The 27369-nt window shown below is 37.1% G+C and overlaps 2 protein-coding genes across 4 annotated transcripts; both read left to right on the top strand.

Annotated features, from left to right (window-relative positions):
* On the top strand, positions 1-20110 carry rab11fip1b (RAB11 family interacting protein 1 (class I) b). Of its 3 annotated transcripts, none has more exons than XM_051910453.1 (6): positions 1-513; positions 10775-11202; positions 12255-13773; positions 15822-17111; positions 18993-19104; positions 19234-20110. In XM_051910453.1, exons 1-6 carry the CDS (start codon positions 164-166, stop codon positions 19438-19440), a joined length of 3906 nt encoding a protein of 1301 aa, XP_051766413.1. In that variant the 5' UTR covers positions 1-163; the 3' UTR covers positions 19441-20110. The 3 variants fall into 3 exon arrangements, with proteins under 3 accessions (XP_051766413.1, XP_051766412.1, XP_051766414.1); XM_051910452.1 differs by having other exon boundaries at positions 15744-17111; XM_051910454.1 differs by lacking the exon at positions 15822-17111 and having other exon boundaries at positions 6-513.
* Positions 20111-21817: 1707 nt separating this feature from the next.
* brf2 (BRF2 RNA polymerase III transcription initiation factor subunit) lies at positions 21818-27369 on the top strand. Its single transcript, XM_051910469.1, has 6 exons — positions 21818-21996; positions 22258-22407; positions 22498-22557; positions 24491-24812; positions 24893-25070; positions 26618-27369. Exons 2-6 carry the CDS (start codon positions 22260-22262, stop codon positions 27227-27229), a joined length of 1320 nt encoding a protein of 439 aa, XP_051766429.1. The 5' UTR covers positions 21818-21996; positions 22258-22259; the 3' UTR covers positions 27230-27369.

Here is a 27369-nt window from a genome sequence, read left to right as displayed (position 1 = left end):
CCTCAGAGTGACGCTCACTTGTTGCTTCACTGGACAAGGTGAAACTTTTCCAGCGAAACATTAACGGATCTTTGACACATAGAAACTTCTCGTTGGGCAGGACGGCTCGCGCGTCCTGTTGAGTTTTCAGTTCCAACTGAAACGGGTTTAGGTTCTCACAGAAATGTCTCTGGCAGATCAAAGCCAGCAGTGGTATCCTACCAGCGTCCAGGTAACGGTGCTCCAGGCGAGGGGTTTGCGGATCAAGGGGAAGAATGGCACCAACGACGCGTACGCCATCATGCAGGTGGCCAAGGATAAGTTCTCCACCTCGGTGGCCGAGAAGAGCGTCGCGCCGGTGTGGAAAGAGGAGGCCGCGTTCGACCTGCCGCTCTTTCACCCCGGTAACGCGGAGCGCTGTACCCTACAGGTGTGTGTGATGCACCGGGCTCTGATGGGACCCGATAAAATGCTCGGTCAGGCGACCATCAACCTCCTGGAACTCCAGGACAATAAATCCCGTGATAAAACAGCGTGAGTGAACGTGACTTTACATGTATCCTGATGACTTGTGCATTCTTATGTTCTGTGCGTCACGTGAAATGTATTACACTAAAACATTTAATTTATATATATATATATATATATATATATATATATATATATATATATATATATATAATTACACACACACACACACACACACACACACACACACACACACACACACACACTTGGCAGAGGATATCTGATATCCTTCTGACAAACTAAGGCATTTCTCAACTGCATCTAACTTTTCTCTGCTTCTTGTTAGTGTTTCAATGGTATTTCACAAGAATACTTCTGTGCTGAGGGATCTCCTTATGTGGACATATTATGTTATCCACTTAATCTTCCTTATGTGGCTGGAAATAATGAGCTGTGCTTTAAATTCTCATGCACTTGGTCATGGTAGACCAAAGGGAACATGGCAGGATTTTTTCCCTTAACCAGAAATGTCACAGACCTCCACAACTGACAATGAATCAAGTCTTTTATATTTACATAAGATGATTTCTTTTAAGGATAAGAAAATCCTAAATGAATGCTAATGAAATGTGGAAATGAGATCTTAATAAGATCAAACAAAAAATAACTTGATAGAACGTAGAATAACCTGTTGGATAGAAATTCCTCTTTTGGTTTATTTGTTCAGAATTTCAGTTTATCCAGTGGGATTGTGCTGTATGTGATTCTTGTTTGAGCCTGTTAGGATTATTTCTAAATTATGATGGAAATTCCATTGACATTCCATTGGAATGTTTGTTGAAGGTCGGTGGAAATCTGTTCGACTAGATCTGGTGGTTATTCCATCTCGCTGTAATCCAGAGCCACACGGTGTACATTATGCACAGAATTCATGAATAAATTAGTTTAGCTCTAGACATCATTGTAACATCAGTCACGGCAAAACAGCAACTGAAATTTACAAAGCGGCACACAAATCCATCACAGTGTTCTGACCTTGGATTTGAAGAGCTTGCTTTAAAGAGCTTGTTTTTTCTTCACCTGCTCTCTGAATGACTTTCATTGTTTGCTTGCTCAAAGCTTTTGATTATAGCTCGCCTGGTCATTTTCATTACGAGAGCTAATTCAATCTCGTGCACAAAAGCAGCCAACGCTCATCTGGCCTTCTGCCGAATAATTGTTTTGCTCTATAAGTTCATCTCACTGTTGAGTCAGAGTGAAAGATGTTTTCTAATTAACTAGGCCACATGAGAGCTTGGCTTCTTTGCTGTTGGGTTCTTTTGGGTCTGACTGAGACGTTTCCTGTCGTCATGTGATAGAGCTTGTTATGCTAAATAAGTCATATCTCGTCCTGTTCCAGCGTGGGCTGCTGTTCCCCCAGGTCAGAGGAACCGGAAACGCAGTCAGGTGTCTTGAAGTAAGCTGACTCTCATATGAAACTGGACCTCGTTTTTCTTGCAAACTGATCTGCCGTTCTGATGGTGATTGTAAAAGATCTTGTGGCTGACATCAACAGGGTGTTATCACTGGAAAATGTCATTTGATCATTCAAAATTCAGTTGAAGTTGAGCAAAAATTGCCAGCATTTGTGACTTCCACAAAATTAATTGATTTTACATAACTTGTCCTTCCTGTTAAAAAGTATAGAGGTTGAATGGGGCCAATTTTTGGAGGATTTAAAAGCAGAAATGTGAAGCTTTTATAAAAGCACTAAAGTTAATAAGCGTTTCTTTACACCGTAAAATCATGTTAACATGCATATTGTTAACATCTTGTGGCTGTAGTATTGAGTATTTTGAGTATTTTAATATTTATGGATTGGCCCCGTTCACTTCCATTGTAAGTGTAACCTAATTTAGTGTTGTTGTTTTTTAGGAAATAGTTTTTTGTGGTAATCAACATTGTGCTACATCGATTAAGTATAACTTGTGTTGAACCCAGAATATTGCTTTAGGGTACAGCAATGTACTAAAAATAGAAAAGTTTTTCCTATGTACAGATGACAACGTCGTCAGAACGGTCCCTGTTCACATGGATCTGCAAAAAATGACAAAAAAAAAGCTGTATTATTCATGCCAGGCCAGTAGTTGGCGATGTCACTAGGTGTCTATTGACTGAACACAAAATATGCAAATTTGTGTTTTTGTAATTTACACGGAGATGACAACTGTACTGTTTTCACAAACGTGCACTTTGAAACCTGTTTTCAAATGTTTGCATTTTCAGGCCTCCAAAGTGCCGTTGTCATTTAAATGAATGACCAAAACGCATAAAAAGTTTTCCGTTTTTAGTTGAAAATGGTATCGCGTAAACGGCCCATCAATTTCCAAGAAGCTGATTCATTCTTTCTGCCAAGATGAATCAAAAACTTGAATTACTTCCTGTACTTCTCTGTTGTCAATTTTACTGATTGTCATATCAGTATTTTCTAATCTACTGTAATCTACCAAAACTAGTTCCTGTTTTTTTTTATTATTTTTTTTTTTAAAGGTCATTACTTATAAAACATTTATTATTTTTTGGTATTGGTTAAGGCTATAGCATCACTATTACTATTGTTAATACTGCTGTTCAAAAGTTCAGAGTCAGTTGAGATGATTATCATTATTATTTTTTTTAAAGAAATTAATATTTTATTCAGCAAGGGTGCATTAAATTGATCAAAAGTGACAAAGACATTGATAAAGTTTACAAAAGATTTCTATATCAAATAAATGCTGTTCTTTTGAATATAACAATAATACATGTTTCTTGAGCAGCAAATCAGCATATTAAAATGATTTCTGAAGGATCATGTGACACTGAAGACTGAAGTAAACTCTGAAAAATGCTGGGTTAAAAACAACCCAAGTTGGGTTGAAAATGGACAAACCCAGAGGTTAGGTTAAATGTTGCAGTGTGCTGGGCAGTTTTATTTAACCCAACTATTGTTTAAAAATTACTATATGGCTGGCTTAAAATGAACCCAAAATAGGTTAAAAATCAGACCCATAATTACTAGAGGCAACAATAATAATCAAAAGGTGAACATTTATTAATAAGCAATTTATTAAATGTTTATTGTTTAATTATTATTTGCTAAACTTATTAATAAATGTTCTTTTTTTAAAAAAAAAAAAACATATTAATGAATGTTCATTTCCAACATATTTTGGGTTCATTTTAAGGAATAGTCATTTTTAAACAATAGTTAAGTTAAATAAAACTACCCAGCAGGTTGGGCAAACATTTAACCCAACCCCTGGGTTTGTCCATTTTCAGTCCAACTTGGGTTGTTTTTAACCCAACATTTTTTAGAGTATAATGATGTTGAACATTCAGCTTTACATCACAGGAATAAATTATATTTTAAAAATATTAAAATTACAAAAGTTATTTTAAATTGTAATATTTCACAATATTGCTCTTTTACTGTATTTTTGATTTAAATAAATGCAGCTTTGTTGAACATAAGAGACTTCTTTCAAAAACATTAAAAAGCCTTACCAACCCTAAACTTTAAATGGTAGTGTGTGTGTTTTAACACCCTCAGAACCTTAGTATTAAAATGTGCTGTATAACTCACACCCCTTCTGTGCACATTTACTCTCACACTCAGATTCCCCTGTTATATTGTTCAGATATTTACATAAAACAATATTTTGGAGAAGGTTAAATATTTAACATCCCCTTTTCTGGTGTCTGATTGTTCTGTTTGTGCCCTAGTTCTCTCTCAGGCTATGATATACGTTACACGCATTGCCTGATAACTCAATTTCTGTTAGCGTGGCATAAAGTCAAGGCTTGTCAACTGCTTCAGACTTCAAAGTGAAGAAAGCACTTAGTTTTCTCTCTGTCACACATATAGAGGATGCTTCAGAGGATATGCCTAAAATATGCTAAATGCCTCATGCTAATACAGAAGCTCCCAAAAGGCATCAGCCATTCCTTTCTGCGTGACCTTATCCACTGAGAAATTGACACAGTAACTATTTCCTGATTTGAGGCAGAATGGGAAAACGTCTTCTCCGATTGCTAACAAAGTTTCCGTTGTTGGCAGTCTGTTGTCGACTTTTCTCCTTCGAATATTACAGGTTTTGCATAGTTAAATGTAATGTCTTTTACCTCAGCAGAAATAATTCAAGGTTAAGAAAACTTAAAGGGTCACTTCACTACTGGCAAAATGGGCTTTCAATAAAACTTGGCTGTCAGTGCAGAAGAAAGGTGAAAAGAATTGAAATCGGTTCTAGACCTGACCTGACTAGAGAAAACAAAGAAAACAGGCTGTCTTCCCTTTTGCCAAATAGGTAGGAAAATTTCAACACCCATAATGCACTTGGCATATTGCCATCCAAGGCCACTCCCACCTGTCTGCTATGGATACACTTACCAGAATCAAATACCACCTTGCTTTAGTAGGAAATACCTCTTAGCAAACTTTTAGCTATAATGGTGTTTCACCTTGTTTTGTTCCCGGGTGAAAGGATTTAAAGAGTAAACGTTTAGTGGGAGTGAATTACTTTCGGTTTCCAGTGATCCAGCACATTGTAGGCAATGGCTAAAGACTGCAAAAAAATCAGAGAGAACAGCGCAACAGACAATCTGAAAAATCTCTGTATTTGTAGTCAACATTTCAAACTGGCATGTTTTTTGTCATCCGGTTGAGTTGGCTGCCTATGCAGGAAGAAAAAAAAAAAAAAAAAATTTGAAATCAGTGCTACCAGACTAGAGAAAACAAAGAAAAATAAAGATGGGCATGTTGCCATCCAAGGCCACTCCCACAAGTCTTCTATGGATAAGTTTACCAGAGTCAAATATCACTTGCTTTAGTAGGAAATACTTCTTTGCAAACTTTGTCATAATGGTGTCAACTTGTATTGTTCCCGGGTGCAAGAATTCAAAGAGTAAACATTTCGCCGGAGTGAGTTACTTTCAGTTTCCAGTGAAGGATCCAGTGTATTGTAGGCAGGCAGTGGCTAAAGACTTATGTAATCCTAAATACAGAGAGAACGCCATGACCAAAAATCAGAAAAACCTCTGTGTTTATAGTGAACTTTTCAAACTGGCGTGTTTTGCGTCATCTGTTGGATTTCTGCTGACAAATAAATGTGAATTTCTCGGTCCTGGTACATTGAGAACAAGTAATCATTGTTTATATAAGTATATAGTACCAATATTGCAACAACAAAGTGGGTTGAATATCGGCGAAGTTACTTTAAACCTTGGCTCGTGATATTTTGCCAGTTTGGAAGTATTAATAAATTCCTATAAGGTATCATGTTTTTATGTCACATGACAAAATATGTCCAATTATCTGAGCATCATAGATCATTTGTTAAATATCTTTAGAACAAAATGAATAAACTCTTCATATTTTGCCAGCGCTGACAAGGTTCCTGCGCTGCTGTGTGCTATAAAACAGTCCTGTCGCTCAACGGCCTTATCAGCGCACTGGCACATACAGGAAGTCAAGCTGCTGAGAGATACACTGGAACAATGAGACATCCAGTGCTGATTCGTCTGATGCTGCTTGTACTTCCTGTCAGAGCACAGCTGGTATTGAGGATATTTCAGGGCAAAACAGTTGAGTTTATCAAGAACTTTCCTTATTTAGTTTATTATCTTAACTGACACTTTCCATAAGTAGGGAACAAAATAGGGCCTGAAAGGCATTTTTTACACACTTCCAAAAAAAAAAAATGAAAAGAGGTGCTTACCTGGAAATCTTCAACTATTAATCTTGTAAACAATCAATTACATGAGCATGTTTTAATTTGCGTTAAATTACAGTATATTTATATTTGCAATATTTGCAACTTTATTATCAAATGTTGGTTTGATAAATGTGTATTTCACATAAATTAATGAAAAATATTTGTTTGATCACTTTTTCCTGTACTGTATGGTTGAGCTTGACCATGTGAAATGTGAGAAAATTGAATAAAATTTAGTTTTCTTCCTGCCATGATGTAGAAAGTCAAAATTTTGCAGTAAAATAGCAGTAAAACTATATATATATATATATATATATATATATATATATATATATATATATATATATAATATATATATATAAAAAATTACATAAAATAAACAATAACTGAAATGAAATAAGGTAAGGCGACATTTCTCATTTTTTGTTAAGTTTAAGTACTACAACAACTAAATTTGTAATAACTAAAACTTAATTTTTTTTTTTTAAAAGTTTATATAGTTTAAGACAAAAACAACAACAAAAATTAAAAATCTAATTCAAAATACACAAACTATAATAGTATATATTATAGTTAAATATATTTAATTTCAAGAGTGAATTTTGAGAAATTGAGAATGTTTTTGTAATGGGGAAATCATGATGTAACATCAAAAGTAAGTGGTTCAATATATTACGTTAAAATGATGACATGATTTTAATATTTGTGTGTGTGGAGGGAGCAGACTTTTAATTTGTTTAAAAAATAGCTCATTTTCATGTTAGGTTAATTCTTTACTAGATAATAGCTTATCTAAAAGCTCTCACCAAAAACCCCCTCTTAAACAAGGCAACACCCTGTTGCAACTTCCCTTCTGTGATCAGAACTTAGAGATAGTTCACCCAAAATAATAATTCTGTTATCATTAACACCCTCAAGTTGTTTCATTTAGACTGCTGTGAACTGCACACAAGTTGCATTAAAGGGATAGCTCACTCTTATGTTGTTCCAAACCTGTATGAGTTTCTGTCTTCTGTTGAACACAAAACAAGATTTTTTTTTTGAAGAATGTTGGTAACCAGACAGTTGACAGTACTGACTTCCATAGTAGGACAAAAATACTATGAAAGTCAGTGGCTACTGTCAACTGTTTGGTTACCAATATTCTTCAAAATATCATCTCTTGTGTTCAACAGAAGACAGAAACTCATACAGGTTTGGAACAACGTAAGAGTGAGCTATCCCTTTAATGCAACTTGTGTGCAGTTCACAGCGGTCTGAGTGACATCACATCATCAGGAACTGTGTTTGCATCAGTGGGTTTCTATGGGTGTGAGGTGTTGTCAGAACATGTCGTGTCAAATTAGTACCTCCCTAATGTGCAAAGTCGTTTCTCATGTCATTGTGTAATTAGCTTTAAGGAAATATGGTTTAGCAACACTTATTGTTTAAGAGCATAATTGCAATTGCTTAGGGTTCAGTCTCTCCAGAACTTGATTCAGCAACTTTGTAGTTACAATCCCTTTAACCACTTCTGTTTAACGCCCTGAAATTCCTGTTTTACACCATGATTTCAGTTATTCATGCTCTTAGTTTAATGTCTAGTAAAGTCAAAACTCTGCAATGTCAAATGTTAGATTATTTACATGTAGTAATCATTAAAAATGTGACGATGATTCAGAAATGTGATGACATTAAAAGCCTGGTGATAAAATCTTTATAGCATATTCAATATTGCTTTTTTTTTTTTTTTGTCAGTACAAGATTATTGGTAACACTTTACAATAAGGTCTCATTTGCTAATATTAGTTAATGTATTAGCTAACATGAACTAGAAATGAGCAATACATTTGTTACAGTATTTATTAATCTTTGTTAGGAAAACAAGACTTTTTTTTATAAAACTAAATTGGTGTACTCTGGGTCCATTTTACTCGTTTCACTTCTGCTTGTTGGTAACAATTACTGTGTATTTTTTGATTACGATCTCTCTGATTTAAAAAAAAAAAAAACCCATAGCTTTTTGAGCCATAACGGAGGAAATATAAAAATATCATGGTAAAACTGAGTTGTTTTTAGCAATCTTGTCCATTCCTAATAGCCAGTATGTTATTCTCTTGACGTAGATGTGCTGTGTAATGGTGCTAAATGTTGTTGAGGTGTAGGCGGGTGGCAGAGATCACTAATAATCCTAGGGTGAGATGCTATATTTAGCTCCAGAGTCATCACATTATTATTCATCAGATAGCCACAGAGTCATTTAAACACACACCCAACATGTTATTTTCTCCATAGCATAATAATTGCATTACTCACTGTGTCCAGTAGTGCATGTTCTGTCATCATAAACACGTAAAGTAGCAACTGCTGTTGAAGAGGCTGATTGAGACACAAAACGGTTAATGTTTTTTGAATTGAGACTATATTGAATTGAGACTATAAGTTCTGTGATCATCACCAGTTCATTTTCCCCCTGGACCTCTTATAAAAAGGCAAGACAATTATCCCAGCATTTCATTTCATATAATTTCCAAACCTTGAAGTTAGGCACTGTGTGTCATATTTTATGTTTTTGATATGTTTTGTCTAAAATGCAGATTTTAATTTCAGAATGCACTTTCATTTGAGACCATTATCCTTCTATGGAGTAGATTTTTTTTTTTTTTTTTTTTTTTTTTTTTTTTTTTTTTTAGACCCTGAAGTCGTTGTTCTCCACTAGTGTCCTTGAGTTATGATAAGACAGTCTCTTGGTCATTCAAATGTAACATACTGATCTGGTTTATAACCAGAGGAATGTCAACAATCACATGAAACTATTTACACAGACCTTGGGATTTTATTATTTTATTTTATCGCCAAACCTTATGTCAGACACTGTGTCATATTTTATATGGGGTTTTCCTGCAATGATTAAAGTTTAAAGGGTTAGTTCACCCAAAAATGAAATTTCTGTCATTAATTACTCACCCTCATGTCGTTCCAAACCTGTTAAACCTTCATTCATCTTAACACAAATTAAGATATTTTTGATAAAATCCGATGGCTCAGTGAGGCCTCCATTGACAGCAAGATAATTAACACTTCCAGATGCCCAGAAAGGAACTAAAGACACATTTAAAACCATTCATGTGACTACAGTGGTTCAACCTTAATGTCATGAAGCGATGAGAATACTTTTTGTGTGCCAAAAAAAAAAAAAAACGACTTCAACAATATCTAGTGATGGGCGATTTCAAAACACTGCTTCATGAAGATTTATGAAATTTCAATGGTTCACCACTGGGGGGCATGACTTTTGCAGTGATACTCGCTTCGAACCACTGATTCGAAACAAAAGATTTGTGAAGCTTCATGAAGCAGTGTTTTGAAATCGCCCATCAAAAGATATTGTTGAATAAAGTAGTTATTTTGGTTTTTTTTTTGGTGCACAAAAAGTATTTTCGTCACTTCATAACATTAAGATTGAACCACTGTAGTCACATGAACTGTTTTAAATATATCTTTAGTACCTTTCTGGGTGTTTGAAAGTGTTAATTGCCTTGCTGTCAATGCAGGCCTCACTGAGTCATCTGATTTTATCAAAAATATCTTAATTTGTGTTCTGAAGATGAACAAAAATCTTACGGGTGTGGAACGACATGAGGGTGAGTGATTAATGACAGAATTTTCATTTTTGGGTGAACTAACCCTTTAAAGAAACAAGTTTGACTCTTATAAGGTTTTATCTCATTCCTCATCTGACCCTAATATGCCAGTGCTTTTGCCGTGAGTGTCAGTATCATTATTCACAGAACTTTCTCAAAATTGCTTTTCTAAGCCACCCACTCCATTCTCACAGCCATGCGCTACTGCAAGCTTAACTTTCCATAAAAGGAGGCCTGTGTGCAGTTACAGCACCCTTGTGTCCTCATCTTATTCCCCTGTTTTTCATGGATCTAAGTTTGTTGTTTCTTACAGTCATGTTAGCTCACCAGCTTAGTCATTAATTTCCTACAACATTCAGCCTGGAAAACAACATGATGCATCTCTTATTGCAGCTCAGAAACAGCTTGCTCAAGGCTGTATGTTGTTTTTTGGGCTTTTTAGATTGATAGACCAATGTTATTGATGGCCAAAAGGAAAATGCAGGTTTTTAATTTCAAGCTGTCCAATGCAGTGTGTGTGTGTGTGTGTGTGTGTGTGTGTGTATATATATATATATATATATATATATATATATATAAATTTTTTTTTTTTTTTTTTTTTTTTTTTTTTTTTTGTTAAACACTGAAGTCATTGATCTACACTAGTGTCTGAGTTATGACAGGTCAGTGTCTAGGTCATTGAACCGTGATGTGCCATTCTGGTTTATAGTCGCTGAGGAATGTCAGCAATCACGTGAAACTATTTACTTGGACTTTGGAATCTCATAGCTTTGAGTGTACAACAACCTTGTTGTTTTTGCAATTCTGACCAATTTTGCAAAGTGTAACTACACGACACAACACAATCTCATTTCATGGTCTCGTATCTTTCATCTCAATCTTGCCTCTAGCTTTCTTTTTTCTTTGAGGGGGGTTCTCTGGGAAATGAAAAATACTTGAAACTAAACATCCTGTGCAATTTGTTTTCAACAGATGGTATAAACTGATGGGCAAGACAGGAAAGGCTGACAAAGACAGGGGTGAGGTGCTCCTAGACATTCAGTTCATGAAGAACAACATGACCGCCAGCATGTACGACCTCTCCGGCCCGGACAAGTCACGCTCACGGCTTGGCAAGTTTAAAGATAAGCTTAAAGGGAAAAAGAAAGATGGGATGTCAGATTCTGCTTCCGCTATTGTGCCTTCAGTTGGACAGGTACTGACTGACAGCGAGGGCGAGGAAGAAACTGACGTCACACCTGGAGCCAAAAAGAAGAATAAACTGAAGTCTCTCTTTGCTCCAAAGCCGGGTTTGCACCGTAACATGTCCCAGTCCATGTCCACGCTCGCCACCCTGCCTGAAAAAGACTCGGCCATCAGTCTGAGCAGATCGTCTGGCCTAAATGTAGAGTCTCCTGAAGGTATCAAATCATTATTTTAAAATTAAAACAAAGTTTTTCCCCATGATATTAAGAAATCAAGTCATATTCATTTAAAATTCTGACCGATATTAATAAAGATGCACCGGTCGGCAGCGCCACCTACTGTCAGAGAGTGAATTTGCATTTTCTTTCAGTCTGTCTGCTGTTTTTTTTTGTTGTTGTTGTTTTTTTTTTACAGGTATGTTTAATGTTGCATAATTTCACATATCTAAAGTCAGACCATTCTGTTTTTGCTTTAAATCTTGAAATTATACTATCTAATTCAAATCAGAAACAGCTGATGTTTATTTGGATTGTGATTAAAATGCAGTGGTTGCCTCTAATTTCAGATGGCTACATATATTTTTGTTTAAGGCCAGTTTGGCCTGTTATAGAGTAAATAAAAAAACAAATAAATTTGCTTAAACAGAAACAAATCGGCTATCGGAATCGGCCAGTTTACTTGTGAAAAATTCGGAATCAGCCATGAAAAATCATGATTGTGCAGCACTAAATATTAAAGGGGACCTATAATGGCCCTTTCACAAGATGTAATATAAGTCTTTGGTGTCCCCAGAATGTGTCTGTGAAGTTTCAGCTCAAAATACCCCACAGATCATTTATTATAGCTTGTCAATTTTGCCCCTATTTGGGTGAGAGCAAAAACACATTGTTTTTGTAGGTGTGTCCCTTTAAATGCAAATGAGCTGCTGCTCCTGGACGCTTTCCAAAAGAAAGACTTTTTTTTTTTTCTTTTTTTTTTTTTTTTTTTAATATTAATTTTAAGTTGTTAATATGTTAGATGATGACAAAGTAAATGTAAAAATGGGGAAAATGAGCATGAACAATTAAATATTCTGTGTTGACCGATAAATTACAGATAAATTTAACAAATCTTCAAAATCATATATACCGATAATCACTATAGTATTGATAGATTGTGCATCCCTACATAACATAATTAGTAGAAATCAGTGTCTGCCAACATTTTTAAACTGGTGCAAAATTTCAAAGGTGTAATATTATTGACTTCCCTCTTTTTATCTTCAAAGGCAAAAAGAAATTTAAATTTCTGAAGCACAAACGGACCGGAAGCTCTGACAGCAAGGTTTCCCAAGGTACCGGCTCTCTTGGACTGGGCATGGCGCAGAACAACCTGTGCATCAATGGCAGTCATGTCTACACGGAAGAGTCAGAGAACAGAGGATCCAGAGCTGGTTCTACCTTCAGCCTGAACAGCTCAGGCCATGGGTCAATGGAGGACCTGCGCAGAGGTCATGACAGGAAAACCTCCAGCACCTCAATGGACTCTCTTAAAACCTCTGAGCTACAAACTCAAGAGAATTCAGTGGAAGAGATGCACAGAAAACAAGAAGAACAAAGGAAACAGGAAGAGGAAGTCAGGAAAAGACTAGAGGAGGAAAGGAGACAGGCGGAAGAGGAAGAGAGGAAACGAATTGAGAGAGAACAGGAAAAAAAGAGATTAGAGAAGGAAGAGGAGAGGAAACGGATGGAGAGAGAGGAAGAGAAGAGGAAGCTAGAGAAACAGGAAGAGGAGAGGAAAAGGATTGAGAGAGAGCAAGAGAGAAAGAGGATAGAGAGGGAAGAGGAGCGGAAACGGATGGAGAGAGAGGAAGAGAAGAGGAAGCTAGAGAAACAGGAAGAGGAGAGAAAAAGGATTGAGAGAGAGGAAGAGAGAAAGAGGATAGAGAGGGAAGAGGAGAGGAAACGGATGGAGAGGGAGGAAGAGAAGAGGAAGCTAGAGAAACAGGAAGCGGAAAAGAGCAGGATTGAGAAAGAGGAGATAGAAAGGAAAAGGATTGAGCAGGAGGAAATGATCAGAATAAAGAAGGAACAGGAAAGAATTAGACAGGAAGAGGAAAGAAGAAAGGTTGAGGAGGAGAGGATCAAAGAGGAGAAAAGGAAGAGAATGGAGGAAGAGGAAAAGGCTAGGAAGGAAGAAGATAAACGGAGACGAATGGAGGAAGAGGAGAGAACAAGACTTGAGAATGAAAAGCTGCATAAAAAAGGAGAGGCAAGAAATGTCGAGATGGAAAGACGAGCTGAAGAAGAGGAAAGACAACGGAAGGAAAAAGAAAAGGTGGAAGCAGAGGAAAAGAGGAAAAGGAAAGTGGAAGAAGAGAGAAGAATGACTGAGGAGAAAGAAATGAAAGAGCAAGAAAGGCTACGGATGGAAAAAGAGAAGATGGAGTTCGAGAAAAAGAAAATGGAAGAAAGGATGAGAGAAGAGCAGGCGAGGAAAATGGCTGAGGAAGAGGAGGAGAAGAGGAAGCTGAAAGAGAAAGCAGACCAGGAGAGAATCAGGCAAGAGAAAGAAGAAATGGAGAGACAAAAGAAAGAACAGCGGCCCGAGGTAAAACCCAGAAGTGCTCGACTGAATACAAGTAAAAAAGCACCTGATGAGATTAACTCGGACTACGTCCCATCCATAAATCCCTTTGAAGACCCTCTATCATTAGACGAGAGCTCCAGCAATCCCTTCGAGCAACCCTCTGTTCTTCAACCTGAAGCCCTCAGTCGCTCAACCAAAGTGTCTGCAGTTAAGCCAAGGTCAGTTTGTTACCTGAAATCACAGAAGCTTGTGTATTTAAACTACACCCTTTTCACCTTATTCATGAAACATAAACAGATTTTTAATGTAAGTCCTTAGTGAATCCGGTCTTATATAAATTGTTGCCTAAGAATGTTTTTTCAACATTTTACAAAGAATATATGTGTTACATGAATCAGGCCTCAAAACACAATGACAGCTTAGTAATTTATTTGTCCTTAGTGAAAGCAAAATGCTGTGGGAAGTGTTAAAATCAGCCAATCAGAACACATTTGATGTTTAATATACAGCTATGTGGGGTAGATTTTGGACAAATGGGGTGTTACTGTGCACTTTGCATAACATTCTAAAATGTAAATAAGCAACCTACTAAGTTTACTTGACAGCAAATTGATCAGTCGTTTGAATGTATTTAGCTTCTGTTTACCAGAACCAAAATTGAAGCACTCCTTTTTCATGAAGTTTGTGGCTTGACAGACATCCGGCAGTCTCTAACAACTCAACTTCTTTGCAGCTCATTGACAGTCCATGTTCTTCATAACTCATTCATTTATCATTTCTCAGAACTGTTTCAAATCATTCTCCAATCATCTCCTTTTTACCAATTCTGCTGGAAGGCAAATCCATGACCTGTGATCACAGCTTGAATATTAAAGGCATGGAAATGTCTCTGTGTTTCTTTAGTATGCTTGAACTCGATTTCAGTGTGGTAGGGTCCATAACACCACACTGCCATGATTAACACCATCCCGTAAGAGCTTTTGGCACCATTATGAAATATGCAGTAATCTCTCTCTCTCTGTGTGTTAGTGTGTTAGTGTGTGTGTGTGTGTGTGTGTGTGTGTGTGTGTGTGTGTGTGTGTGTGTGTGTGTGTGTGTGTGTGTGTGTGTGTGTGTGTGTGTGTGTGTGTGTGTGTGTGTGTGTGTGTGTGTGTTAGTGTGTGTGTGTGTGTTAGTGTGTGTTAGTGTGTGTGTGTTAGTGTGTGTGTGTTAGTGTGTGTGTTAGTGTGTGTGTTAGTGTGTGTGTGTTAGTGTGTGTGTGTGTGTGTGTGTGTGTGTGTCTGTACGCGTCCAAAAAAACGTCTGGCATGAGAAGCAGTTGTTTTGAAACTTTTTTTTGTATTTATTTATTTTTTTTTTTTTAAGGACTCCAAGTGTAGTATAGACATTTACAACTTCTATTTGTCTTTCTCCATCATGTTTTCTGAAGGTGATTAACATACTGACTTAGCTGAATAACCCTTAACCAAATGAAATACCAAAACCTGAATAAACAGAATCTTTCTTACCATGGTCTTATCTGTTTATTTCTGCTGAAATGCATTAATGCTGACAGTTATTTATAGGGTCTCTAACCCTCATTGTGTTGACTCTCATGTGGTATTTAATTGAGGTCTAACCCAGGGGAAACTGGAGAAATCTGTTTCCCTGGAAAACAGCTGATCAAGCAGTTCCTTTTCTCTGACTCATGTGTTTAGACTTGAGGGCTTCATGAAATGGTTCTGGAATGTGTAGGAGACTGAGAGACAGCACAATTTGTGGGTGGCTTTTTAAATCTAAACCAGTTATCTCTTCAAGGCAGCAGTTAAAGTAAGGACGTTCTGTGCCCAAATTTTTTCATCTGAGTTTTTTTCAGAAACCTTTGTTGCTCAAATGCAATAAATGTCCATATAAACTTATTCAAAACAAGTTTGGAATGACATGAGGTTAAATAAATGATAGAGCGTAATTTTAATTCTAGCGTTTACTATCCCTTTAAAAAGTTTAGGGATATTGACAACATTTACTCAGGAACACCAGGAATGTGTTCAATGAAAGTAACTAGGTCAGTTTTAATGTGTTTGATGCTTTTATTGTTTTGATTGCTATTGAGCAAAGCAAAGTGGCTTTTTACTTGCAATGCATTTAGATATTTAGCAGATATGTTAGATCGAGTTTAATCTTCCCTCTCATTATCCTGCTCCTTCAGTTCTGTTTCTGGAATCTTCTTTTCACAAGCATCTGTGCCAAACACCAACCCCTTCTTATATGATTCTGATGCCATTAGCGGAAACACAGAGAGCATTGCCAGTCTCGGAAACATCGCAGAAAGGTCAGAGAAGAAACGACGTGCCCCGACGCCTCCCCAGAACAAGGCGCAGATAGGAAAACTAGACATCCCTCCAAGAGCACCAGCAATTCCTCGAGCCACACAAAGTTTTCCATCTAAAGCATCTGAGGATGGTGGAGACTGCAGTTCACGACAAGACAAATGTCCCGCACCTTTACCACCAGAAGTCTCAAAGAACAGGCAAGAAATGCAAAACGAACATGCAGACCAATCTACCACTCCTCTTCATATTGGAGAATGGAGAACTACTAGATTCCAGGAAAAAGACCAGATGAACAAAGTGCGCCCAGTCTCGCAGGATAAATCAAGGACTTCTGACGCAGACAAATTTAGGAACACCAGTTTATCACATCTTAGCCAGAGTCTTCCCAGTAACGGACAAGAAACCAACCCTTTTATATCTACCGAGGTCAAAAAAATTAAACACAACAAGGGTCCAGCTCCAAAGCCTTTATTACAGTCAACATCACGCAAGAATTCTGCATCTGAACCTGAACCCAACATCCTAGCCATTCGTAACGTCCATTTGATTGAACATGCTGTATCCCTTATTGAAGACGGAGCTTCCTCAAACTCTTGCACTGATCAACTAGATGAGTCTTCAAAGCAGTCGACTAGCAAGCTTGATGATCTTCCTCTATCTGAAGAGCCTTTCGCCAAACTTGAGTCTGTACACTCTGATGACCTTTCCTCAAGAGAAAGTAGACAAGAGGATTTGCCACCAATGTGTAAACAAGACTCTCTTGGAGAAGACGTTTCTTTAAGGTCTGAACCAATCCTTGGAAAGGTTCTGTGCAATATTGAAAATGTCCTGTCTGATATTGGTGTTTCCAAAAAGAAGAGTCGGGCCCCGTTGCCTCCTGCCAATTCAGCAGCAACTGGTAACCAGAACTCAACAAGCCAGCAACCAGAATCTGTACTGAAGTCAACCAGTCAACCCACCAGACAAGATCAAGACAAGTCATTAACTAATAATAGTAGCATGCCAACCTCATGTTTTACTCCATCCCATGGAAGCTCATCACCAATCTTGAATCAAGCTCTCAAGAAAAATGAAGTGCAAATTAAGACTGAACATTCTCCTCCGAGAGTGGAAGCAGGTCAAGGGTCAGCGCACCGGTCTCTGCCGCATGCCAGAGTGTCACCGATTGATGTTAAGCCCATCATTGGGCAGAATATTGGAAGTGAACATGAGCGAACAGGTGATCCTGCCTTCAAATCCTGCAGGTGAGGCCTCTCGTAGAACTTCCAGAGACCTTTACAAGTAGTAGCAGATGTCAACGGTAGTTTCCTGTTAGCCATTAGTTAAAATTCAAAGTTCTTGAGATTGGAAAAGGTTTTAAGTAATGTTTGACAGACTTACTCTCGAGAATAGCAGACGGTAGTATTACAATGATCTGAAAAGTAGAAACACGTTATTAAACTCAACAACTCATGAATATTAATTATGTGACATGGTGTTCAGCAAGTTCTCCAAACTCAGGAGTGTCCAGTCCTGCTTCTAGAGGGCCACTGTACTGCACAGTTTAGCTCTAACCTGCCCCAACACATTGACATTGACTGCGTTTTCCAAAAGCATCATAGGAACCATTGGCACTAGTGGTCTGTACGATTTACTTGCTTTTAGGAAATGCAGTCCTAGAAGTTTCTAGCAACATTGGAGACCTTGATTATCTTGTTCAGGTAGTTGTGGCCTAGATTCGGACAGAGTCGGGCTTGTAATCTGTAGGTCACGGGTTCGAGTCTCAGTACCGGCAGGAAATGTTGGTTGGGGGAGTGAATGCGCTCTCTTCCACTCTCATTACCCACAACTGAGGTGCTCTTGAGCAAGGCACATAACCACCAATTGCTCTCCTGGTGCTGCAGCAAAAATGCTCCGGGTGTGTGTTCACGGTGTGTGTGTTTTTACTACTCACTGCTGTGTGTGTGTGCACTTAGATGGGTGAAATGCAGAGCACAAATTCAGAGTATGGGTCACCGTACTTGGCCACACGTCACGTCACTTTATTTGGGGTTGGAAGTTGGCCCTCCCGGAGCATGATTGGACACCTGAAATCCTGCCTGAATTGTTGCTTACTGCTTGTGTGATTGAATACCAACAGAACTTTTTGCTTGGTGTTGAAGTTATTTGTGGCCAACTGCATTTTTATTTATTTTTTATTTTTTATTTTTTTTATACTTGGACAAGTAACAAAAGTATTGTAATGGGCTCTTATAATGATCATGTAATGATTATTTCCCAAAAAGTAGGGATATTATTTATTAAAGTGTCATTTGAAGATGACAACAAAAGTTCATGTAATTTATTGCTTGACTGCAAGATGTGCATATCGGTTTACTTCGTAAAAGATTATTCGTTGTTGGTGACTTCCATGTGATGTTCCACATAACTGGTTTTTCTTAAAGGCATAGTTCACCCAAAAATGAAAATTCTGTCATCATTTACTCACCCTCAGGTTGTTCCAAACCTGTGTAAATTTCTTTGTTCTGTTGAACACAAAGGAAGATATTTTGAAGAATGTGGGTAACTGAACAGTTCTGGGGCACCATTGACTTTCATAGTAATTTTTTTTTCTACTATGGAAGTCAATAGTGCCCCAAAGCAGCCTGGTTATAAACTTTCTTTAAAATATCCTCCTTTGTGTTCAACAGAACAAAGAAATTTATACAGGTTTGGAACAACTTGAGGGTGGGTAAATGATGACAGAATTTTCATTTTTGGGTGAACTATCCCCTTAAGAAGACAGTTTGCAATGGTATAAACTGTTTTTTCAGAGTTTCGGGTGAAATGGATGGGGTGTTTAATTTCCCAGTGTAAACCTTCTCCTTTTATATTAACTCTAAAATGGTTATCCAATCATTGAAAACCACAGAAATGAACACTTTCATCTTTGAAAATAAAGGCTTCAATTTTCACATTTTTTACAAGGTACCTTAAAGCAAACCAATTCAGGGCACAATGTATTTGTCACACTTTCATTTTTTTTTTTTTTTTTTTTTTTTATTAAGAATTGTCTTCTGGCAGAGTTCTCCGATTGAGTGCTTTGTATTCCACCCCTGTAATCTCAGTGCTGCCTGCAAGTCTTACAGCTCTCGTTCTCTTGTCAGGCCTCATGCAGTGAAACCCTTGAGCAGCACTGACAAGCAGACAGACCTCAGAGAGACCCAAGACAATTCCAGGTCTGCTACAATTACAGATCACATACAAGTCAAGATGAAGGTAGTGCAAGCTTTTTTCTTTCTGTTTCTCATCTACTATTGTGCAACTGTTTACAATGCATTGAATTGAACTCTGATATGGTTGTTTAAGATGTTGCTCCTCTCACTTGACTTTTAATGCATCTTTCAGGCCCCAGAGGCTAAACGTACAGGGCCGTACTCCCAGTTAACCCACGAAGAACTCGTAAACTTGTTGGAAAAGCAGAAGGATCAGCTTTCTCAAAAGGACTCCAAGATAGGTGAATTAGAGCAATATATCGACAATCTTCTGGTCCGTGTCATGGAGGAGAACCCCGGCATCTTAATGTCCTTGAGCTTGACGAAGAAGTCAGTTTGAGGGACAGTACTTTTGTAGCAGAGGGTTTTGTGTTTAATGTGCACTGTAATCACAAATACGGGATGGACAACAATACAAGTTTGTGGGCAAATCACAGAGGTCTTTCACTAAACCACACTACTGCGCTGAAGATCAGGTTTATGTACACCTGATTTATGACGCCTTACACTAAATGGTGACAACATGAATGTTTATTATTTGGCTTGCCTCAGATCCACCTAACCATGTGACGGATAACATATGATTTATTTCAACATTTATTTCAAGAATAAGTATTTTCCCCAAAGGTTTTTACTGTCCACTTTTTTTTCCATTTGAATTGCTAATGTTATTTGATTAGTATTTGGTTTTCTTTTTTCATGTTATTATCTATTAAATGTTTTGGTCAAAGCATTCAATGGAAGTGACCCCTACATTTTAAACAAAAGTGCATTATCATATTCTTTATACAAAATATTTTATATTGTTTATGAAGCTGTGTAATGTTTTGTAGACAGAGCTCTGTATTAATACATATTGAAGCACTTTAAAATAATCAGTTCATCTGTAAATAATGAGTATGTGATCATTTGTATGTAATGCCTTTTGTCATGTAACTTGACAGCTTTATTATTCTCTGCTTTTGAAATAAAGAATGTCATAGGTGTGGCCTTAAAGTACAGCGTCACAATATTGTGTCTATGTGCAGTTTTTAGAAGGCATGTTAAGCTTTTAATTATATAAAAAGCATTGAGTGAATGTCAGATGACTGTCTACACAGCACTCTTGGTAATGTTTACATGCTGCTGTTTCTCTGAGAGGAAGACCAAAACAAATTTACTATTTTACTGTTTCTTATAACTTATAATAAATTGATGTGTGAAAGCTTCTTACACTGTTTGAGGGAGATCCCATATTAATTTATTTTGGTTTTACAGTTGCAACAATAACTATTTAATTATACTTTTGGCAGAAAATTTAATAGCCATAGTTTCCATTCAATATACTACTGTTACATTTTACACTACAGTTTTATTGTAGGGTACAACGGGGTTAAAGGCTCCTTTGATTTTATTTTTTTCTAAACCTCTAGATGGCATAAAAACTTGCCACAGCACTTTCCAAAACATCCGATTTTCAAGATGCATGTAGAAATTTGTCTGATCCTTGATGCGATCGCGGGCGGCAGTGCAAAGTTGATTCTGCACTACTTTATTCTAATATTTTATGTGTTTTAAAATATTGTAGATTTAAGTAGCAAATAAGAATTGCTACAATTATTGAATATATCTTGAGACAAAGGTCTTCTTAATGATTTTCAGCTTTGTTCAAGGTAATTAAAGCAACAGTTTTTCAGTAACGTAAGAATATGTAAAAGTACGGTATTTGGGGTAAAAGGCACCATATTTAACATGATAATAAATAGCTGACTTTTCCATTTGTTGACATGACATGGTTAAATTCAGATGGTAAATATATATCAAACTGGATATCCACCTTAGAGATAGTCACCATATTTATAACGAAACCATATTTAAAAATATTATATTAATCATATCATATAATAAAATATCATGTATTGTTACTATTTACTGTGTAAATCTATATTAAATTATTATGGGATCTCATTCGATGCTTTCAGAATCTTTGCTATTTTTTAAATGATTTTGTTTATATATTTTTAAAATATATTTCTATATTAGCATATTTTAATGACAGCATATTTATTGAACAAAAATTAATTCTTTTATTTATCAAAATAAATAGAAAATAGTACAAACTTTGATAAAGTGATTGTTTTGAACAAGTATTAACTTTGACATTATTAAAAACATTATTTTAGCTAAAATATTTGTCACAATACTGTGTGCCTTTTACCCCTTGCTGGGGAGCCTTTTACCCCGTGTGTGGGGTAAAAGGCCCCCCTCGCCACCTTATACATTTATTAGATTTTTAAACAAAATAAACCACTTTTAGGATTTATTTTCACACAAAATCTGTTGCTCCATAAATGTTCATTACAAACATATATATATATTTTTTCTGCAACCATACTCTTTGGGAGTAATGAAAAGCATATTTTTTTTAAGGTGTGCCTTTAGCCCCGTTGTACCCTAATCTCAGTTATTTTATTAAACTTTTATCGTTTCAGACACTAGATTATCATGATGGGAACTTAACTAACTACAAAAAATATTAAAATAACATTTAAGTCAGAAATGTATAGAAGAGAAATGTCTTTGCTCTTTGTTGTATTAAGTTTAGTCATATAAGAGACGTTTATTAATAAATTATGACAGTTTTTGTACATTTCTTTTTTATATATGTTATAGTTTTATTTTCACTTGTTATTATTATTCAATAGTTACATTATAAAGGAACTCTTATTGCCAGCAGTCTTGTTTCCGCCCGGACCAATAACGTCATCAACCAGCGCGCCGGCGTCCAGTTCAAAACAAACGTACAAATGTCGCAAGAGGGAGTGAGAGAAGACGCTTTTCAGAAGTTTGTGCACAACAGGAGCGACTCATTTTGATAGCAATACTCCGCCGAACATTTGAAGAGCAACTGTCACCAGTAAGATCTGCAAAATTCCCAAATATTTTTATAATAAACATTGTCTGTTTGTATTAATACGTGCGGAACAGTGTGATTCGCTTTCGTTCGTTTCGTATTACATATAATTGCATGTTTGTCGTTTGCTGGTCAGTTGACATGAAGAAACAGCCCACTTGATAAATACCTTTAATATAAATATAGAGATTTTCTGTGTCCCAATATGCAGTGTTTGCATTAAGAGTCTGATGGTGGTCTATAGCTCATATACTTCTCATACAGGTATGGCGAGCAATTGCCCAGAGTGTGGCTCGTCCAATGTGGTGGAGGATGATCTGTACTCTCAGAGGCAGTGGGTCTGTGAGGACTGTGGCTCAGTGGTCTCTGAGGGCCATCTGACCACCTTACTGAGCGATGAGACCCAGGGCAGAGGTAACCCAGCACGGGACATTTCACTTTGAACTGATCTTAATTCACTCTGCTTGAAAGCTGCTGGATTGACATCGCTTTCATTTTGTCTAGATGTGCCCTATCATGCTTCCACGGAGGTGGTCAAGAAACCGTGTAGAAATCTAATTGCTGGTAAGATCAACAGCTCACGTTTAATCATCTAGTTAATAGTTCTTATTAGAGTGATGCTAGAGGGTTTGCCATCGAGTCCTGCAAGTGGATTTTTGGGTAACACTTAATAAGGTCCCGTTAGTTAATGCATTAACTAACAATGAGCAATACATTTGTTACAGTATTTAGTAATGTTTGTTAACGTTAGTTAATAAAAATACAACTGTTCATTGTTAGTGCATGTTAGCTCGGATAGAACTATAATGAATGAGTAAATGCTGAAATTAACATGAACTAAGATTGCTTTAGAGGTACATGGGTTGGACAATGAAATTGAAACACTGGCCAATATAGTGTTGGAGGTTTCACGCCTATATATGCGCGACCTGGTGGCCAAACTTCACTGATTTCACATTCCATCAGTAAGAGCAGAGTGTGAAGGTTGAATTAGCAGAGCAACAGCACAGCTGTACAGAAAATACTGCAATCCACACAACATAATGGGAGACATATCAGAGTTCAAAAGAGGACAAATTGTTGGAGCGCATCTCGCTGGCTCATCTGTGACCATGACAGCAAGTCTTTGTGGTGTATCGAGAGCTATGTTATCCAGGATAATGTAAGCAAACCACCACACAGGATGAACCACATCCAACAGGAGTAACTGTCAAGGCAAGAGGAAGCTGTCTGAAAGGGATGTCCGGACGCTAACCTGGATTATATCCAAAAAACATTAAAAACCACAGCTGCCCAACTCACTGCAGAATTAAATGCGCACCTCGACTCTCCTGTTTCCACCAAAACTGTTCGTCGTGGTAATATTCATGGTTGGGCTGCTATAGTTGAACCTTTGGTCACTTGTGCCAGTGCCAAATGTCGGTTTCATTGGTGCGGAACAGTGGAAATCTTGGGCTGTGGACAATGTGAAACATGTATTGTTCTCTGATGAGTCCACCTTCACTGTCTTTCGGTGTGGAGAAGCTCCAAAGAGGCTTAACACTCGACTGTTGCTGCCCAGAGTGAAGAACAGGGTGGATCAGTGATGGTTTGGGCTGCAATATTGCATTCCCTGCTGTGCTTGTAGGGCACGTCACTGCCAAGAACTACCAAACCATTCTGGAGGACCATGTGCACCTAATGCTTCAAACATTGTACCCTGAAGGGGCTGCCGTGTATCAGCATGATAATGCACCAACACACACTGCAAGACTTGTGAAAGAATGGTTTGATGAACATGAAAGTGAAGTTGAACATCTCCCATGGCCTGCACAGTCACCAGATCTGAATATTTTTCAGCCACTTTGGGGTATTTTCGAGGAGCGAATCTGAAAATGTTTCTCAGCATCACATAGTGACCTGGACACTGTTCTGGAAGAGGAATGGCTCAAAATCCCTCTGGCCGCTGTGCAGGACTTGTATCTGTCATTCGCAAGACAAACTGATGCTGTATTTGCTGAAAAAAGGAGGTCCAACACCATACTAATAAGGTATTGTGGTTTAAAACCAGGTGTTTCACTTTCATTGTCCAACCCCTGTATTTTCATTATTAGTTCATGTTGACTAATGCAGTGAACTAATGTTGACAAACAGAAACTTATTGTAAAGTGTTACCAATTTTCATTATGCAAACAGTCCCTTTCTGGTATCTTGGAGTGTGTCACAGTGTTGTTTTTGTGTTATTTATATACTATTGTATTATTGATTAATATTTTGAATTAAGTTTGATTTTTATATTTTTATTTTACTTTAAGCTTTAGTAATTCTGTGCTTTTGTCGTTTTTATTAATAGTTTTCGTAGTAGTTCTTATTAGCCCTATTTTTATTTGTTTTAGGTTACCGAAAATGATTTTAATAGTTTTATTACAGAAGTTAAAGGGTTTGCTGGCTTTTCATGGTTTTACATTTTGTATGGACAGTATTATGTCATTTTTCTCTTTTTTTTCGGTCTTTCCAGGCTTCGTTCGGGTGCGTGCGCTGTGCCGTATCCTCAGGTTATCCAACGCCATGGAATCGGAAGTAGTGAGTCTCTTTGAGAGCGCTTACAATCTCCCCAACTTCCTCCATGTGACCTTAACCAAGAAAGAGATCTTGGGAGGCTGTTGCCTACTCTGCGTCTGTCGCCAGAGAAACTGGCCTGTTTCCATGGGAACCGTTGGTTACCTGTTGGGGGCAGACAATTCGGCAATGGGCACGGTATATCAGGAGCTCACAAAGAGTCTGAACATTCAGGCCACCACTTCCGGCATCACAGACCTGATGGAAAGCTTCTGCTACGAGTATGTCTGACGCTGTCATGACTTTTACAGTATTTTAGTCGATGTAAATATCCGTTTCCTTACTTACAGTGTTTTTGTAGGTTCAAGCTGGGTCCTAAACAGGTGGAGGAGGTGCTTTCTGAAACCCCTCAGCGGCTGCTGGACAGGGTGTCTGCTTTGATTGAACTAGCTGCTGATACCTGGATAGTGACGGGCCGCCAGCCTTTGCCTCTCATCATGGGATCAGTGTATGTGGCCTGGCAGTCGCTGAATCCTATGGTGAGTGATGTAATGTTCTGATGCGCGTGTGTTACTGAAAGAGAGACATTTGTGTTCAAAGAATATGATGTAAGACAATGAAATCGGCAACATAAAACAAATGTGCACTAGCGTTCAAAAAGTTTTCTTTTTTGAAAGAATGAATGCTTTTATTCAGTAAGGACACTTTAGATTGATCAACAGTGACCGTAAAGATATTTATAATGTTACAAAAGATTTCAAATATATTTGAAACTTTGTTGAAAATGTATAATGTTTTCCATGAAATATTAAGCAGCACAACTGTTTTCAACACTGATGACAATCAGAAATGTTTCTTGAGTAGCAAAACCAGCATATTAGAATGATTTCTGAAGAATCATGTGACCGATATGGAAGCTCATTTCTGCCACATAAGGGGAAAAAAAATCATGCTTTACTAAGTCATAATTATGACATGCTAAATCATAATTATGAGATTGAAAAATTAAAATTGACTTTTTAAATCAATTTCGACTTTGACTTTAATCTCAATATCAATGTCATAATTTTGATTGGTCAGAAACTGGACATTTTGTCATAATTTCAATTTAGTATGTCATAAATTGACTGTCTTTATCTCTTAATTGACTTAATTATCTTAATTATCTCATAATTTTGTTGCCATAATTTAGACTTTATCTCATAATTGAATTTTTATTTTCAATTTCGATTTAGTATTTCATATTTTGATGTCAATTTCACCTTTTTATGTTATAATTTTTTAATCTCACAATTGCAATGTCAATTTAGATTTGTCATAAATTCGACTTTGTCAGTTTTAAATTTAGCATGTCATAATTTCAATTTAGTATTTCAAAATTTAGACTTTTTATTTTGACCTTTTAATCTTATAATTTCAATGTCAGTTTCAACTTGTCATAATCATGACTTTTTTTAAAGTCATGATTTCTAATTGTAATAATTTCTAATCTCATCATTTTGATTTTTTTTTCTTATGTGGCAGAAATGGGCTTCCATACACTGAAGACTGGAGTATTGGCTGCTGAAAATTTAGCTTTACCATCACAGGAATAAATTACATTTTAAAAAAACATTAAAATACAAAACAGCTATTTTAAATTCAGTTTTTAGTTAAATAAAAGCAGCCTTGATGAGCAAAAGAAACTAATCTTATAATAATCTTATCAACCCCACACTTTGAATGATAGTGTAAGCATGTAATATTTTGAATTAATTATTCGTTGTTAGTATTCTGAGTTGAGGTGTCCTATCATATTCGCAATAATTCCCAAAATTCAAAAACATCATAAATGAAAGCATTTTAATTGCAATTCTTGCAGGACATTTAATTGTAATGGTCTTTACATTCTTGCATCTTCCTTCCTTTACACTGCAAATTATTGTTTTATTTTCATGTACAGCTGACACAAATCTGAGTGACATTTCAGTGTTGTGAAGAATAGAAAGTGAATTTAAATTTTTTGCAAAAAAAAATAAATAAAGCATAACATTTTTCCTTCAGAAAATGTTGGATCAAATCATTCATGATTGAAAATCTTTTGCAGGCCCGCATGAAATACACCTTCACCACGTTCTGCAAGATTGGAAAAGTACCTGAGCAGTCATGGCGCAAAAGCAGAGACACGGCCCTGAAGCGGGTGAACGAGCTGCTGGAGGTGTTGTGTAAACTGGGCCGAGAGCTGCCGTGGCTGAGGGGCGTCGCAGTGGAGCACAACACCGTGGCCACGCTGGTGGATGACATCCTGAAGCACCGCAGGGCTTTGCTCTTGAGGGCTGTTAAAAACTACGAACAACAACTGCAAAATGAGCTCTCAGAGACCCAAACGACAGAATGTGACAATGACCCATCAGAGTCAAACCGCTCCGAATCATCTTCCTCAGAGACGCCTGCGGTCATGAGCTCTGACCAGGCCAAATGTGAGAATCCTGCTGACGAAGAAGCCACGGATTGTCAACTACCACCAACCCACTGGGGTAAAAGGCACTTGTTTTTACCCCCCTGCGTGAAGAGTTGCAAGCGGCAGAAGGTGGACGTTCCACAGCTGGAAGTGACCGGAGATGAAGACATATCGGACAGTGAAATTGAATCATACATTCGCTCTCAGGATGAGATTAAATTGTATCTAAAGGCTCAGAAGGAGCTGAAGCAAGCGTAATTGTCATATCGTTTATATATAATTAATGATGATTTTGTTACAATCAGTTTTTTGTAAGATTGATTACATGGATTAGTTCTGTTGTGGCATTAAATCTTACAAATGTTTATTGTTAATAAAAATACTAATTTTTGTATGAA

This window comes from Ctenopharyngodon idella, chromosome 10 (assembly GCF_019924925.1).
Source record: "Ctenopharyngodon idella isolate HZGC_01 chromosome 10, HZGC01, whole genome shotgun sequence".
NCBI lineage: Eukaryota > Metazoa > Chordata > Actinopteri > Cypriniformes > Xenocyprididae > Ctenopharyngodon > Ctenopharyngodon idella.
The sequence above is the reverse complement of the archived record's forward strand: the minus strand, read 5'-3'. Positions and strand labels throughout refer to the sequence as shown.

Coding starts and splice junctions, on each gene's coding strand:
- rab11fip1b (XM_051910452.1), top strand. CDS start 164: ATGTCTCTGGCAGATCAAAGCCAGCAGTGGTATCCTACCAGCGTCCAG. Junction 11,203..12,254: donor AAATGTAGAGTCTCCTGAAG/GTATCAAATCAT, acceptor TTATCTTCAAAG/GCAAAAAGAAATTTAAATTT. Junction 13,774..15,743: donor GTGTCTGCAGTTAAGCCAAG/GTCAGTTTGTTA, acceptor CTGCTCCTTCAG/TTCTGTTTCTGGAATCTTCT.
- brf2 (XM_051910469.1), top strand. CDS start 22,260: ATGGCGAGCAATTGCCCAGAGTGTGGCTCGTCCAATGTGGTGGAGGAT. Junction 22,558..24,490: donor GTGTAGAAATCTAATTGCTG/GTAAGATCAACA, acceptor CGGTCTTTCCAG/GCTTCGTTCGGGTGCGTGCG. Junction 24,813..24,892: donor ATGGAAAGCTTCTGCTACGA/GTATGTCTGACG, acceptor GTGTTTTTGTAG/GTTCAAGCTGGGTCCTAAAC.